Source organism: Zeus faber (assembly GCF_960531495.2).
Source record: "Zeus faber genome assembly, chromosome: 1".
NCBI lineage: Eukaryota > Metazoa > Chordata > Actinopteri > Zeiformes > Zeidae > Zeus > Zeus faber.
Genome location: NC_137193.1, coordinates 58383459 through 58397669, shown reverse-complemented (window position 1 = coordinate 58397669; position 14211 = coordinate 58383459). Strand labels below are relative to the sequence as shown.

Here is a 14211-nt window from a genome sequence, read left to right as displayed (position 1 = left end):
ATTTCCATCCAAATTTAAGGGGATTTTGAAGCCAGTGTTAGAAACATTGTGAAATAGGAGGGTGTCCATCTGCTTCATCGGATCTGTCGAGGCTAATTAACTGTCTATATGCAAATCTTTATGTTCCAATTGCCCGCCTCCCGTAACTACTGTAGAATTCCCACTAAATACCACGCAGCCTTCCAGATGCTCAGTGGGGTGTGTCCCCCCAACACACAACACATTTTAAACATTTTCCTTGTGTTCTTCAGTCTTTTCAGCGTTGTGTCGGAGCATCCGTTACGTTGGGATAGTGGCATAAAATGAACCAAAAAACCCCCACTAGAGCCACAAGAGGCAGGACTGAGCACTGTGGACACTTTGGGCTCTCCAGCTGTGTCACGCTGCAACTATAAAAAGCCTCAAGACTGTTACCGTCAAGCCCTCTACTGCTCTTTCCAGATCCAAACTCATGAAAAGATACAGGAGCACAAAAACACATGCGAAAAATAAGCTTAAGTGACTAAAAATAAAATTATGAATATAGCACCGTGGTAAAAACTGTGAATACTTCAGACTATTAACAACCAGGAACACCTCGATTCATACTTTTTTTTTTGTCAACTACTGCACACAATGGGCAAGCAGCGTTTCTTATTTGATTTGCCTCTATTATTGTCTGTGACCAACTCATTTCTGGAACTGCTTTTCCACGACAGACGTGGTGTGGAAGGTTTGTGTGCACGCCGTCCACGCCTGGAATAAAATATTCAACACAAAAAAATAATGTACTTAATGCTAACTGGCATGGGGAGCCACTTAAACTGACAACAGCGTCAACGTGACTGAATATTTCCGCTGCGCACGGTTGAGTTAAAAATTCCTTTCACAGGGACAGGCGAAGCACTTCTGAGGAGCCAGGCGGCGAACGATGTTTGTCTTTTATTCCATCATTCATGTTGTTCCTCCTCGTTCATTTCATATATAAACACGTCCCACAAAACCCTCTTCCTAAGTGCAACCTGTTGACAATTAATAGTGACAAGTAATATGAATAAAGCTTCTTTTAAAAGGGGATAAAAATGACAGAATGAATGAATGACTAAATAAGTTAGTCGCAGCGATATTTGATCTATCGTCCTGGTTTATGAAATGATCAGTAATGGCTTCTGCCAGGCAGCGGCATACGGGAACCTTAAACAGCCTGGAAATAAATAATCTGTCTGAAGTGCAGAAGTCAGCAGCAGCTGGGTTCAGGCCCAGGTCATAAATACAACGGGCAATTTAGCTTTATATCTTTATCATGATGGCTCTGTAATGATGGGCTTTGTGATTAAGTGGGTACACACTCGCAACACGCCATAATGGCTACCCTGCACATTTTAATTGTTTAGTATGCTGACATGAATAAACAACTGTGCTTTGGTGAAATCCAAATCTTAGTGCTATGACAAGAAATCTGGGGTGTCATGGTTAGTATTATGGCTACAAGAACAAATTCATGCAAACACCCTGGGTGTTGCTAAGACATTGAGGGAAAAGAACGTTGAGAATTGTTGCAAAAATGAAAAATATATATTAATAATAGATTTTATGCATAGTGCAACGAGGCAACTGGAGTTTGGGCAATTTTGTGAGACAGTTTGGCCTGTAGAAAGTTTTCACCGCTGGATATTTAAGGATTATTTCTTGCATCTATTGTGGAATAGGGCGTTTGCTGCCGGAGGGCCATAACAACTGTAAAAAGAGGGATAAATTCCCATGTAATCTATTGCAAAAATAACCAAAAAGGAGTACAGGGCGTAAGTTTGGAAACCCGGCAGCTTGCAGCCACAGCAACAATTCACATGGAATCTTTATCCTAGCAATAAATGTTATTGTCTTGGCAAGTTACCAAGCCTAATATTAGCCATGTTTCCACACAGATTATGTCTCCCTCCAGTTTTTAAACAAGGGGACTGTAACCCATAGAATGGCAACTACAGTTCAATTTAGCCACAATGTGTGTTAACAACTCAAGCAGTTGGGGATATACAAATTTTATAAAAATAAAAAATAAAAATGTTTTTTGACTGAGTTAACAGAATGATTTGTTTAGGGCTACAATTTAGTTGGAGCTTGAGTATGTAATGCATAAAAATGTATAAAAGATGTGAACTATTTTTCATTTTCCTTAGGGCTTAAACACACAAAGTGATGTCAGTATAGGTTTTCCTTGTGATGGTGTCGTCTAACTACCCCAACTCACTCTGCATCCTCTAGGCCGACAGCTGGGACGCTCAACGACTAGGGATTCTTTTAAGTCAGCGTTTCTCAGCAGTTATGAGGTCATGACTAAGAGGGGCTTTACAATGTGTGACCCGCTCCATGTGGGGGCGGGTCGTCTAAAAAAAGACACCGGCCCTAATCAGCCTCACTTGGAGAGCTAATATAAGGAGTCATGTGGAAGGCGTGATTTAAGGCGGCATTAAGGAACGGGACATTTGTGAGCGACGTTCGAGCACCATGTGAGCAGTTTCCTGTACCATATGAGACAACATTGATTAGTTCTGGGTATTAGGCAGGGTCCCACGATTCTATTCCATTTTAATACAAGGGGTTTTGACACAACATTTTAGACATAGTGAGACCAAACTGAATTTGTTCTGCAAACAATTTTTGAGCAAATGCGAAATCAGTATAATGCAGAAATCAAATATTTCAGTTCCTCTTTATTTTGCTGGGAAAATAAAGAGGAACTGGGGGAATTCACTAAAGTTGCAGCAACTGTATGGAACTTCTCATGATAAAATATAAAATAAATAACTCTTACTTACCATGTTGTAAAATGATATCTCAAATGAGTGTTGTTTTTACTTGACCAGTGTTAGAAAATATATATAAAAAAAACAACTAACGAATAAATGTGTGACCGGTGGCACATAGTGTAGCGGAGTAATTAATTGTAGGAAAATGGTTGTAAAACCTCCAAACAATGTATTGATATGACAATTTGCGATTTAAATGGTTAAACAATATAACTTGAATCCTATTGGAGTATAATTTTTCTTTATCCAAGCCCTAACACTGATATGTTTAGGCATGGGAGAGTGTGTCATACCTGTATTCTTGATGAGAGAAACAATCAAGAAGATGCGTGGTGCTGAGCCCCGGTTGTATGCTCACCATCTTAAATACAAAGGAGGAAAAACAGCATAAACATAAATCAAATTTCAGAGGGTAAGTTTCACACACGAACAGGCCGACCACCTCCAATTTAATCAATCGTAAACTCAACATCATAAACGATGTAAACAAAATTGCTTGATTTCCTCAAGAAGAACAGTATTATATGTACAAACAGAATTGAACAGCATTCTTTTGAAGCAAAAACAAAGAGATATGACGACACCTGGAAATTCCTGGTCCGCAACATGTTTCGTACAACAACACATACTTAAGAAATGGGAAAACAAATTTGTGTGTTCCTTTATTTTGTAAAATGGAACCCACCTCACTGGCGTGGATGAAGCTGAGGAGAGCTTCAGTTTCCTCTGCTCCCATGTCTGAAGACAGGACCCTAAGGAAAAGAAGGGAAACCCACTGGTTTTAGAGAAGGAAGACACTGGTAAACACTCACCTCAGGGGGTCTGCAGAATCACATCAAAGCAGAAACAAACTCAGGTTGATAAAGGTTCTATATACAGTGAACAGGAATCAATGACTAGCCGCTCAAGTATGGAACTGCTGTCTGAAAAAAAACTTGCATGATCATAACTCTTGGATATTGCTTTTTTTAGTTTATAAAAAAAAATGAGAGAGGAAGAAGATGATGGTGGGGGCAGTGAAGAGGAGTGGTAGTGGTGGGGATATATAGAAAGAGGAGTATGGGGAGCATGACTCCCCTTCATATGAAGAGTCTGCCCATCTCCAGGGCAATAGCACAGGAATATGTAACACATGTAACTGGATGAAGAGGAAGGTTAATGTGCGCACAAACATATGCACACCACACACACACACACACACACCACACCACACACACACACACACACACACACACACACACACACACACACACACACACACACACACACACACACACACACACACACACACACACACACACACACACACACACACACACGGAGGAAAAGGTCTAGCCTTGTGCAGAGAAACCCAGTATGGTGGAGAATTGCCAAATTTGGACCAATTTCCTGCAAAACAATTTGCCTAGATGTGTGTGTGTGTGTGTGTGTGTGTACGTGTGTGTGTGTGAACCAAATTTGTCCAGTATCCACTGACTCACTCACACAGCGTCAATAGTTCTTGTCTTCCGACTATAGTCTGAATCTTATCTTTTCCTGTGTAAATACCCACATTTTAATTTAGGGCACACCACCTCGTCTGACAGCAAACAGTCATCATTACATAATAAATAGTTAAAATATATAAACAATGAGGTCAAATAGAGGCAGCAACTCTTCCAATGCCGTGATGTGAGACCAGAGAACCGGTTTCTACTTCTACAAAAAAACATGTGGAGAAAAAAAACATTTATTTTTGCCAGTGTAGCTTGAGGGTCACATCACACACCCGTTTATAAGGTCATCCGGCTGAACCGTGGACAGAGTGCAGAGCAGACCTGGATGGAGTGGATGGATCCGAGTAGACACTGTGGCCTTTAGCCCGAAGCGGTTTATATTTTACGGCCCCGATAAAGACCCACATGCCATAGTGCTCTGCCACAAGGGAAGGAAAGGAGTGCCCTCAACTGCATTGCGAAATATGTCACTTGTTGTGTGTGTGTGTGTGTGTGTGTGTGTGTGTGTGTGTGTGTGTGTGCATGTGTGCGTGTGCGAGAGAGCGGAAAGACGGAATGGAATGCCAGTTCTTTCAGCTCATGTATTTATGGCAGCGGTGAGCCGGTCCGGCGTCACTAGGAGTGACTCCACCAAACAGCATGCAGCGGTGAGAAATCTGGCCGAATGACCAGAAAAATTATACTTCCTCCGAGTTTTCTCATTTCCGCCTCGTGCTTCTAACAGACAGTGTTAGAATCCAGCGGAGAACTATGTTTTTCATCCAACGGTGTGGTTTAGTTTCGAGAGTTGAGATACTTGGCTGTTACATTTATTGTGTGGAAACTGTTTTGAGACGTTTTTCCTGTTTAAACATTTGCCACAGTTCTTTGGAACTCACCTGACACAAACACAGCGGCGTCACTCCTTTACACACACACATACATCAGTCTGAAAACATATTGTCATCACAGTGTTTTTTTCCATAATCCTCCAAACCCAAATCTCTAGGCTTTTATTTTATTGTGAATTTGATTTAGTTGTTTGGATTTGTTTTTAATGGATTCAACCTGTTTTGGTACGATTTCTGATTCTTTCAATGTGTCATGTTGCTCTTTGATTGTATCTGTTGTGCCGCACTTTGTAACTCTTGTTTTGAAAAGCGCTTCATGAGTTATTATTATAATTATTATTATTATCCACAACGCGTCTCGCAGCAAACCGCGCTGTCGCACACCAACGAGCACAGATCAATTATTCTCACACAAGTAAAGAAGGTCAAGAAAATGGCTGGATTGCATGGAGATGCCAGGGAAGTGGATGGGATTTTATTTATTTATTTTATCTTATTCTATTTTACCAAATTTTTTGTAATACTCCTGCACCGAGTATGCCTAAAAAAACATTTCACTTCATGCTGTACACGTGCAATATGTATGTGACAAATCTTCTGAATCTTGAATCTTGCATATGGGAGGTGGAGAGTCCTGCTCTGCCTCGCAAGCGCAGGGAGATAAAAAGCAAAGGCGTTGCAGTGCGGTTACGTCACAAAGAGGGTGATAAGTTGGAGTGCGAACGTCGAGCAGATTACAGACGGCGAAGGACAAGAGTCAAGCCGAGTCAGAACTGCGAGGAGACTCCAAAACAGGGGTGAAGAAAGACAGAATGAGGAGGAGAGAAACAAAGAGGACAATCTTACTGGTCCCATCTTGAACATCAAAGGGGGTTTACCACACACACACACACACACACACACACACACACACACACACACACACACACACACACACACACACACACACACACACACACACACACACACACACACACACACACACACACACACACACACACACACACACGACGGTCGGCGCCTTTGAAGAAAAATGATTGAGGTGACTTCTGCCAAAAGACACGTGAGGCGAAACGTCAGGGCTGGAATGAACCCGCAGACCCCGGCAGCCCCCGCGGTACCTGTTGAAAGCTTGGAGCAGCTGCGTGACCATGGGGCACAGTTTGTGCAAACACACCAGGGCGTCCTGCGGCAGCGGGTCACCGACCTCCGGCTGGGCCCTCCGCATGGTGCTGGTGTCGAAACACAGAGCCACGAACACATCCAGGCTGCACGAGAACAGCACGGGGGGGGGGGGGCAGCAGGGAAAGGAGTGAGACAGGCTTGAAGCGTGGGGACATTTCCACTAGAGGGCTTTGTCAAAACCTTCCGACAACTTCCCGTCTTCCATTTGTGGATTTCGCGGTGTGTCCGATCGGTTACGTTCCGCTCACCTTCTCTGACACACGCAAGTCCAGACGTTCTCAAACAGGCCCCACACGTCCTGGTGCGAGATCTGAGCGGGCGTGGCCTGATGCTCATTGTTGACACACATTGTGACATCGGCGGCAGGAAGTTGCCCCTCGGTTTCCTCAGGCTGTAACACACAAAATATGATACACAATAAAATAAATGTCATAATAGCCAAGCACCAGCTGTTGCCAGGAAATCCTTGGTTAGGCAACACAAACCACAGAGTCCTGCTCCCCGCACTGCCCTGAGACAGTGGACAGCGCTAATTCTGTGTGGAAATCTGCCATCTTTCTATGAGACATAAAACTGATGTAATATTACATATAATATCTGTAATATTGATGGCTCATGATATGTTCCTATATCAATATATTGATATTTTATAATGAGAAATGCTACCAACTTTTCTGTATACCATCTGACATGCGTTATATAGATATCAAAAAAACAGATTCAGTCCACAGAGAAATATCTATTCATTTGTGACGATGGTGGCATTTCATTTGAGTGGAGTGAATTTAAGTGAATATCGATTTTTTTAAACTCGGCCCTAACAGACAAAGTTTGTGGACTTGCTCAAAAATTGATTGAACATAAAACTTTGAATTTTTGAAGTCGAGCGTAAAAAAAGCCTTCAACCTGATTTTGGAGTTGACGCAGAAGGTTGTCCACTGCGGAGGCGGCGGCGGGAACGCGCCCGCCGTAGTCGTCCCTGTTCCCAAACACCCCCAGCAGGTCCTTGGCGCGACAGAGAGCGGACAGCGTGTTGCAACACTTCACTTTCTGACCTGAGGAGTTGCCGTTGGGTGGTTGACACAGAGGGAGGCAGACAGCGCACATGTAAACACGCTCGCCAGACATATTGAAGTGGAATAAAAGCGAAGTTCTCCTTGAACGACAGTGGGCTTCATTCATTTAACAGCTAGTGACATTTCATTCTACGAGTCGGCTGCAGTTGGAAGTTGACCAGTTTCAGAATAAAAGTGAACCAGGCAAAGCCGGCGGGAAATAAGGGATTCTGGCCAAAAAAAAAGCCTGCTAGGCTGTGTGCGCGTGGGTGTCACTGTTTGCAAGGGCATACCTCCGGCTGTGACCGGCTCTCTCTTTTACAGCCCAATCCCTTTCTCCCTCGCTCTCACTGACTCTTTTGACACAAACATACACACCGCCAGTAAACACGGGACACGCAGGGTTCCTACAGAAACTCCATTTCAAAATTCCAGACTTTTCCAGTATCACATTTTCGGACTTCTTGGTTGAATTTCAGAGCATATTACATCTTGAGAGTACCCATAGCTAGATGCTTATCATGTAAATCAATTATTTTTAAATCAAACTGTTACGTAGATGGAGATTCTGGGTCGTGTAGCTCATACAAATAAATAATATCATTACTTGGCCAGTCTTGGTCCTCCCATTGGAGCGGGCTAAAGACCTTGTGATTTTGGGTGTAGAAGATGCTGCAGATGTTGGAGATGTCGAGTGATTTTACACAAAGTTTGCATTTATTATTTTAGAAAATAAGAGTAGAATAATAATCTGGAAACACAATTCCTTTTCCATACTCTTTTTTTGTATGTTCCACATACATATACAGACCTGACAAACCAAAATCAAATTCCATACTTTTCAATACTGTGTAGGAACCCAATACACAAAAATCAGACACTAGCACACACACATGGAGCCCTGGATAAAAAAAAAACAGCAGTACTTTTCCACTCTGGGATTTGTTCTTAGTCCTGCACACGGTTTACTCCTCCTCCTTCCCTCCTCCTCCTCCTCCTCTTCCTTCCTCCTCTTCCTTCTCCCCTCCCTCCTTACCCTACTCTTAAGAGTCCTGGCACAGAGCCAAAACTGGGTGGCGGAAACAAAAAGTCCAGTGATGCTACAGTGCCAGAGAGAGACAGATAGGATCACAGGCATCCATCGACTTTATCAACCAACGTGCCATGACTGGAATAGAAAAAAAACCAAAAGAAAAAAACAACCAGAATGACTCAGAGAGAGAGAGAGAGAGAGAGAGAGAGAGAGAGAGAGAGAGAGAGAGAGAGAGAGAGAGAGAGAGAGAGAGAGAGAGAGAGAGAGAGAGAGAGAGAGAGAGAGAGAGAGAGAGAGAGAGAGAGAGAGAGAGAGAGAGAGAGAGAGAGAGAGAGAGAGAGAGAGAGAGAGAGAGAGAGAGAGAGAGAGAGAGTGTGTGTGTGTGTCAGTCAGTCAATGTAAGTGTTACATATGATGATGCGATGCTGCAGTTGGTCACTCTGCATCTTTCTGACACACTTTGGAGCTTCCTGTTTTAGCAGATGACCTTATTCTGTATTTAGATCTGTGGGGCAGTAGCACAAAGCTGGACACATGGCATCCTGTCTGCGCCGGAGCAGAGGAGCCTGGGAAACTGCTGCCATGTGGAAACACACTGGGAGGAGGTCATCCTCAAGCATTTACCAGAGCTTAGCAAATTGACGGGGTCGCATCTCTAATTAAGGGGGCGGAGCAGGATAGTCTTCTCGAAATACAAAGTACATTTTAACATCATTTTGGATAATTACAGATAATGAGAATTGGTTCCAATTCCATTAAATATTTACAAATTTTGGACATGAGACTTGTCTCACAGCGATAATGAGTAAGTTCATAGAATCAAAAGGGAGCTCAGCTTCATCTTTTGAGATGTGCACAGCCCGTAGACCGGTCTTTTTTTTCTTTTATAACTTGACCCAAAGGGGGAATGATGCGTTAAAAAGGAAGCAGCCTAGAAATTGGGTGTCCAAAATTCAAAGTGAAAATGTTTAATATAAGATTATGTAATATTCTCAACCTGCAGTTGAGCACATCGCACAGCCTGCACATGAGTTTGTGGGAAAGTGTACCTGAGTTAAAGAAGCGTTCAAGATACTTCACCGTCTGCAGTTGTTGCCGAGGGACAATCGCCCCAAACACTGCGATCCAGTGTTTATTCAGACATTTCAGAACATGTTGAAGAGTCCAGGGTGGTTTGAGGAACACGATCTGTGTACACAGAAAACAAACATGAAATATCGCTCCCTTTGTACCAATATTTGTCTTTATCAGTTATGTTTAAAGGCCTCGCTCCTTCAGTTCATTCTCGCCAATAAAATGCTATTGCCATCCAATATCCAATTTGCTTGGAAATGACACAAAATTGTGAATCAATGAATAAATAAACAAACACGTGCGAAAATGGCATTACATCTTGCCAGAGATCGTTGAAAACGGCTTTCATCTCCACCTCAAGGATGTTGGCTAGAGTCTCCAGCAGGCAGCTCTCCAGCACCGACACGCAGGAGCTGACTCTCCTCTTCTCCTCATCGTCGTCGCTCCCTCCTACACCCACGTGTTCCTCATTCGTGATGTTTGCTGGAAAAGACAGTGACGTAGCCCACACCTCAGCTGACGGAGTTGTTTAGTTATGGAGTGAGGGGAGCAGCCAGTCAGTGTATCGCAGTCTTTGATACTGCATATTTGAATTTCCCTTTCTCGACATTGTTGTTACCGACCTAAAGACCAGAGCCATAACACATTGCCATTGGTGTCTGCGGGTATCAGAGTTAGAATGTAATACTTTTTAAGACCTTTTTAAGATGCATTTCACCAAAATCTAACACAGATTTTTCGGACAAATCGTCTCTCAAATAGGGTAGGGTTTTAGTACACCAGAAATGTTGACTCAAAATAAACTAATTTAGACAAAAGGAAATATACGGGTGAATAGAATCAGACAAAAAAAATTATGTTTGAAATTAAATTGAATGATTTTTAAGGCCTAATATTTGTAAAACTGAATTTTAAACCACCTGCAGACAAGAATTCAGGTTTCCTTACGTTGTAGCTTTATGGAGTGTTAAAACACCGCAGGCACAGTTGGATGTCAGGTGAGCAGCAACATGTCTTATGTGTCATGTTAATTTTTTAGATTGGTGTATGAAGGTGTATCAGCCCAGAGAGTTTACCGCTGATAGCGGCCGCTCCCGTCTCCAAATATCCTGAATACCCAGCATCTCTCCTGTCGCTGCCCTGGCCATGCGGGCCGCCCTGGCTGTACGGGCCGCCGGCACAGAGCCTCCCGGCCTCCTGCACCAGGTCGGCCTTGCTCAGGGCCCTCACCCCGCTCAGGAGGGCCTTGCTGCACAGGTTCTTATCGTCACTGCAGGGTGAAACAAAAGAAGGCAGAACCATAACACACCCACATCTGGATAACAAAGACAAAATGACTACTAGAAAATTCTAACGAGGGGTAAATTCACTAAATAACCCTGTTCGTGGTAGTGCAGCCGTAAGACACTGTGACTCAATCTGTCAGTGGTCAGTTTGAGGAGGAAACAGTTTAATTTAAGGATGATAATACAGGAAGACATCTTAAAAAGGTCACCGTTGTGCAAGCCTGTGGTTTGAAGCTCAACGTTTCTTTCTTCTTTCTCAGTCTGTGTCATACTTTCCTATCTCTGAAGATGCTTGTACTCATACAACTTATTATTGACCTGTGACTTTCCTGTGGTTTGTCTCTAGTTTTTTGTTATTGGTTCCTTCGTAATCAAGTTTTTGCTGTTGTGACGTGAGTTACTGAAAATAAAGGAACCTGAAAAGTCAAAGTCTCTCCCTCTCTCCCCCTCCCTCCTCATCCCAACTGGAACTATCTGGCTGAGCCGAAAGAGGCACATGTGAACACACACACACTCACACACACACACACACACACACACACACTGCAGTAGGGAGCAGCAGCAGCATAATGTAGGCGATACGTGGGGGAGGGGAGCTCACGTGCACAGGATGAGAGCGCTCTCCGAGTACAGATCCTGGTACTGCAGACAGCACTGCAGCACTTTGTCATCGTTGTTCTCAGCATTCAGACGATCTGGGGACAGGGAGGGACCCAGACAGACAGACAGATAGCGCAAGAGAAAGAAGTTGAGATCACACGCACAGACAGACAGAGACAGACAGACAGAGACAGACAGACAGAGACAGACAGACAGACAGACAGACAGACAGACAGACAGACAGACACACACACACCAGGAGAGGACAACACTGTACAATGACTTCCTGTGTTCTCTCATCATCACACATACTGATGAAGAGATCAGTTTCAAGAATCTGCACACTCTCAGACTAATTTTTAAACATTGTAAGCCGGTTCAGGCTGCTTTAGCATGATGAGTGAATTATGATGAGTGTGCCGACTTGCCCAAGACCAGCATGTGTCTACTGTCACCTGGTGGAGTGTCGTGAAATTACACGACTTACATTACAAATAATACACTTATTTTTTCCTCCACCAAGTTTATATATGTTAAATTCCAATGGAAATCGGCCCCTAAATCTGCAAGTACAAAAACTGGAAAAAACCCAAGACACTCTTCGGATTTATATCCAAACCTGCTGAAGTAGAGACAGAAACCTCCCTCAACAAAGATCAACCCGAAAGACCCGGAAAAGCATTTCCAAAGAAGATACCAAACAGTTGGTGATGCCAGTGGGTCATAGACTTCGGGGCTGGCAACTACATAGAGTTTAATGCTTTGATTTACTTTTAAGCAAATTTGTTGACCTAATTTTGCACAGCTGAAAATGGGGGGACTCGTTCAACATCTGTTAAACATATAAGATAAAATAAAGTCCGATTGTCTACATTATTGTCGGATCATCTTTTGCTCTCATATCCTAGTGCCTTTAGTATACAGCATTTCACCCTGTTGCCGTACTTTTGGACGACACTGTATACACAAAGACACTGGAAAGATGTATCCTACGGTGCACAAAACCATTCTAAGCTGTGCGAATCTGAAATGGGTGCATCTTTGAAGTAGATCTGACTCCTAAGTGGGGCTTACGGTTGCTCTCCGCCGCCTGCTGCATGGACTGACCCCAGAGACTCTTCTCCTTGTTCTTCAGACATCTGTATATGAAGTCGACGGCAGGGATGGCCAGGGTGGCCAAGGAACCCGACCGCCTCTCGTCGTTCTTTTGGAAGTCCAGCTCCTGAAGCACAGCCCAGGGGATCAGCACCACGGGGAAGCCCAGTCCTAGAGCACAGGGAGGTCAAGGTACAAGGAAAATTTTGAATCAACTCAAAAGTGCCTTACACAATATTAGTGGCACTGAATGAAGAAAAAGACAAATCATTCATCACAATTGAATTTGATTAATCAAGTGTTATTTTACCTCCGAGGCCATGAGTTCTGATCTTCTTGACATAGGCTAAGTGACTGAGAAGGATGTTAGTGTCCAACACCAATATCAAATCTTGCTGAAAGGGTTGTTTACCTGGAAAAAAAAGACCACGAAATTCATGGATCACAATCATAATAATGAAATTATGATAATTAATCATATACATCATAATACTGGAAATTAATACAATACTGATTAACAATAAAAATGACAATATTCAGTAATTCTCAGCAATAACAACCTTAATGTAAAAAATATCTACCATCCAGGGAAAATGCTGCTGTTCATATTTTAATTGCTGTGTTTTGAACTTTTTTTCGATGATTAAATTTGAAATCAGTGCTGATGAATTAAAATCATATGATGTAATTTTTTTAACGTGTTTAATGACAACAGGTCCATAATAATTGATTAAAAACCACTTTAAAAGAACACGTTTCTGTAGCTGCAACTTTGCGACGTTCCGGGGTCAACTAAACCGTCCTTTCATTTTAAAGTCGACCAACTCCACAGAAAGACAGTTCTGCATCTGCCTTGAAAATTCCAGCTTGACCTGAGCACCTGTAAACACAACTTGCACTGGATTTGATGTGCAATTTACTTATCTTGTTTTGTTTGTTTATGGAATATGTCCGTTTGTAAAAATTACAATATTTCCCAATATCTTCAAAGGCGTCACTCACTTTCGTCTGGAGAGTCTATGTCCATACATGTGAGTTCTCCATGGCTTTCCACTACTTCGGCCTCCGGCGTCCTCTCAGAGCCCGATTTGGGCTGTTCTTCATCTCCCTGAATCTACAAAACAGTAAAATCATTTCTCACTTGTGAACACTGGCTTTCAAAAATATGCATTGGCGCTGATCAGGTATGACTAATACCTGACCTTGGAAATACTGTAAGACACGTGAAATAATCACGAAACAAGCCTTAAATTGTTTTTGTTAAAGAGTATACAACAAGCAACAAGGGATAAATGACAGGAGTGGGGTGAAACAAGAGAATATCCACCTTACTTACAGGCAACACTAAAGAGTTTCAGTATCTATATCTGCATAGTCGGCACAACACAATGACCTTTGGGTTTACAAAGTGCCAATCTTGAAGATTTTCGTTATTATTTTTGGCGGCACCTATGGGGAAATGCGGTGATTATAGGGGTGTTTTTGGACCTCACTTACCAGAGATCGAGAGCACCTGGGCCACGCCTCCATAACAATTTGAGGTCGCCAGTGCACATGAACGCAAAAAAGGAATGTTGTCTTCGGAAGTATCTATAACACTTACATTATGTACATACGTTATGTACGAGTCATTTAAATATATTGATGAAATTGATGGTAATGTAAATAAACATATAGCAATCATATAGCGTTGTAACCTACGTTGTCATCAAATGTATGCATGGCGGAAAAGTCACCAGAGAGACCCGGTTCTTAGTACTCCCAATGCTGC

General features: G+C 42.7%; 1 protein-coding gene across 5 annotated transcripts in view; it reads right to left on the bottom strand.

Annotated features, from left to right (window-relative positions):
- swt1 (SWT1 RNA endoribonuclease homolog) overlaps positions 1-14211 on the bottom strand; it is a 29106-nt gene that overhangs the window by 7250 nt on the left and 7645 nt on the right. For all 5 annotated transcript variants that reach the window (XM_080018372.1, XM_080018369.1, XM_080018371.1 and 2 more), the window contains exons 5-16: positions 13443-13554; positions 12751-12852; positions 12420-12611; positions 11347-11440; positions 10536-10729; positions 9776-9942; positions 9435-9573; positions 7204-7352; positions 6546-6688; positions 6234-6380; positions 3472-3538; positions 3080-3147 (exon numbers count right to left, since the gene is read on the bottom strand). In XM_080018372.1, the coding sequence (XP_079874498.1) occupies positions 3080-3147; positions 3472-3538; positions 6234-6380; positions 6546-6688; positions 7204-7352; positions 9435-9573; positions 9776-9942; positions 10536-10729; positions 11347-11440; positions 12420-12611; positions 12751-12852; positions 13443-13554 (1574 nt within the window). The remainder of the gene's footprint in view (positions 1-3079; positions 3148-3471; positions 3539-6233; positions 6381-6545; positions 6689-7203; positions 7353-9434; positions 9574-9775; positions 9943-10535; positions 10730-11346; positions 11441-12419; positions 12612-12750; positions 12853-13442; positions 13555-14211) is intronic.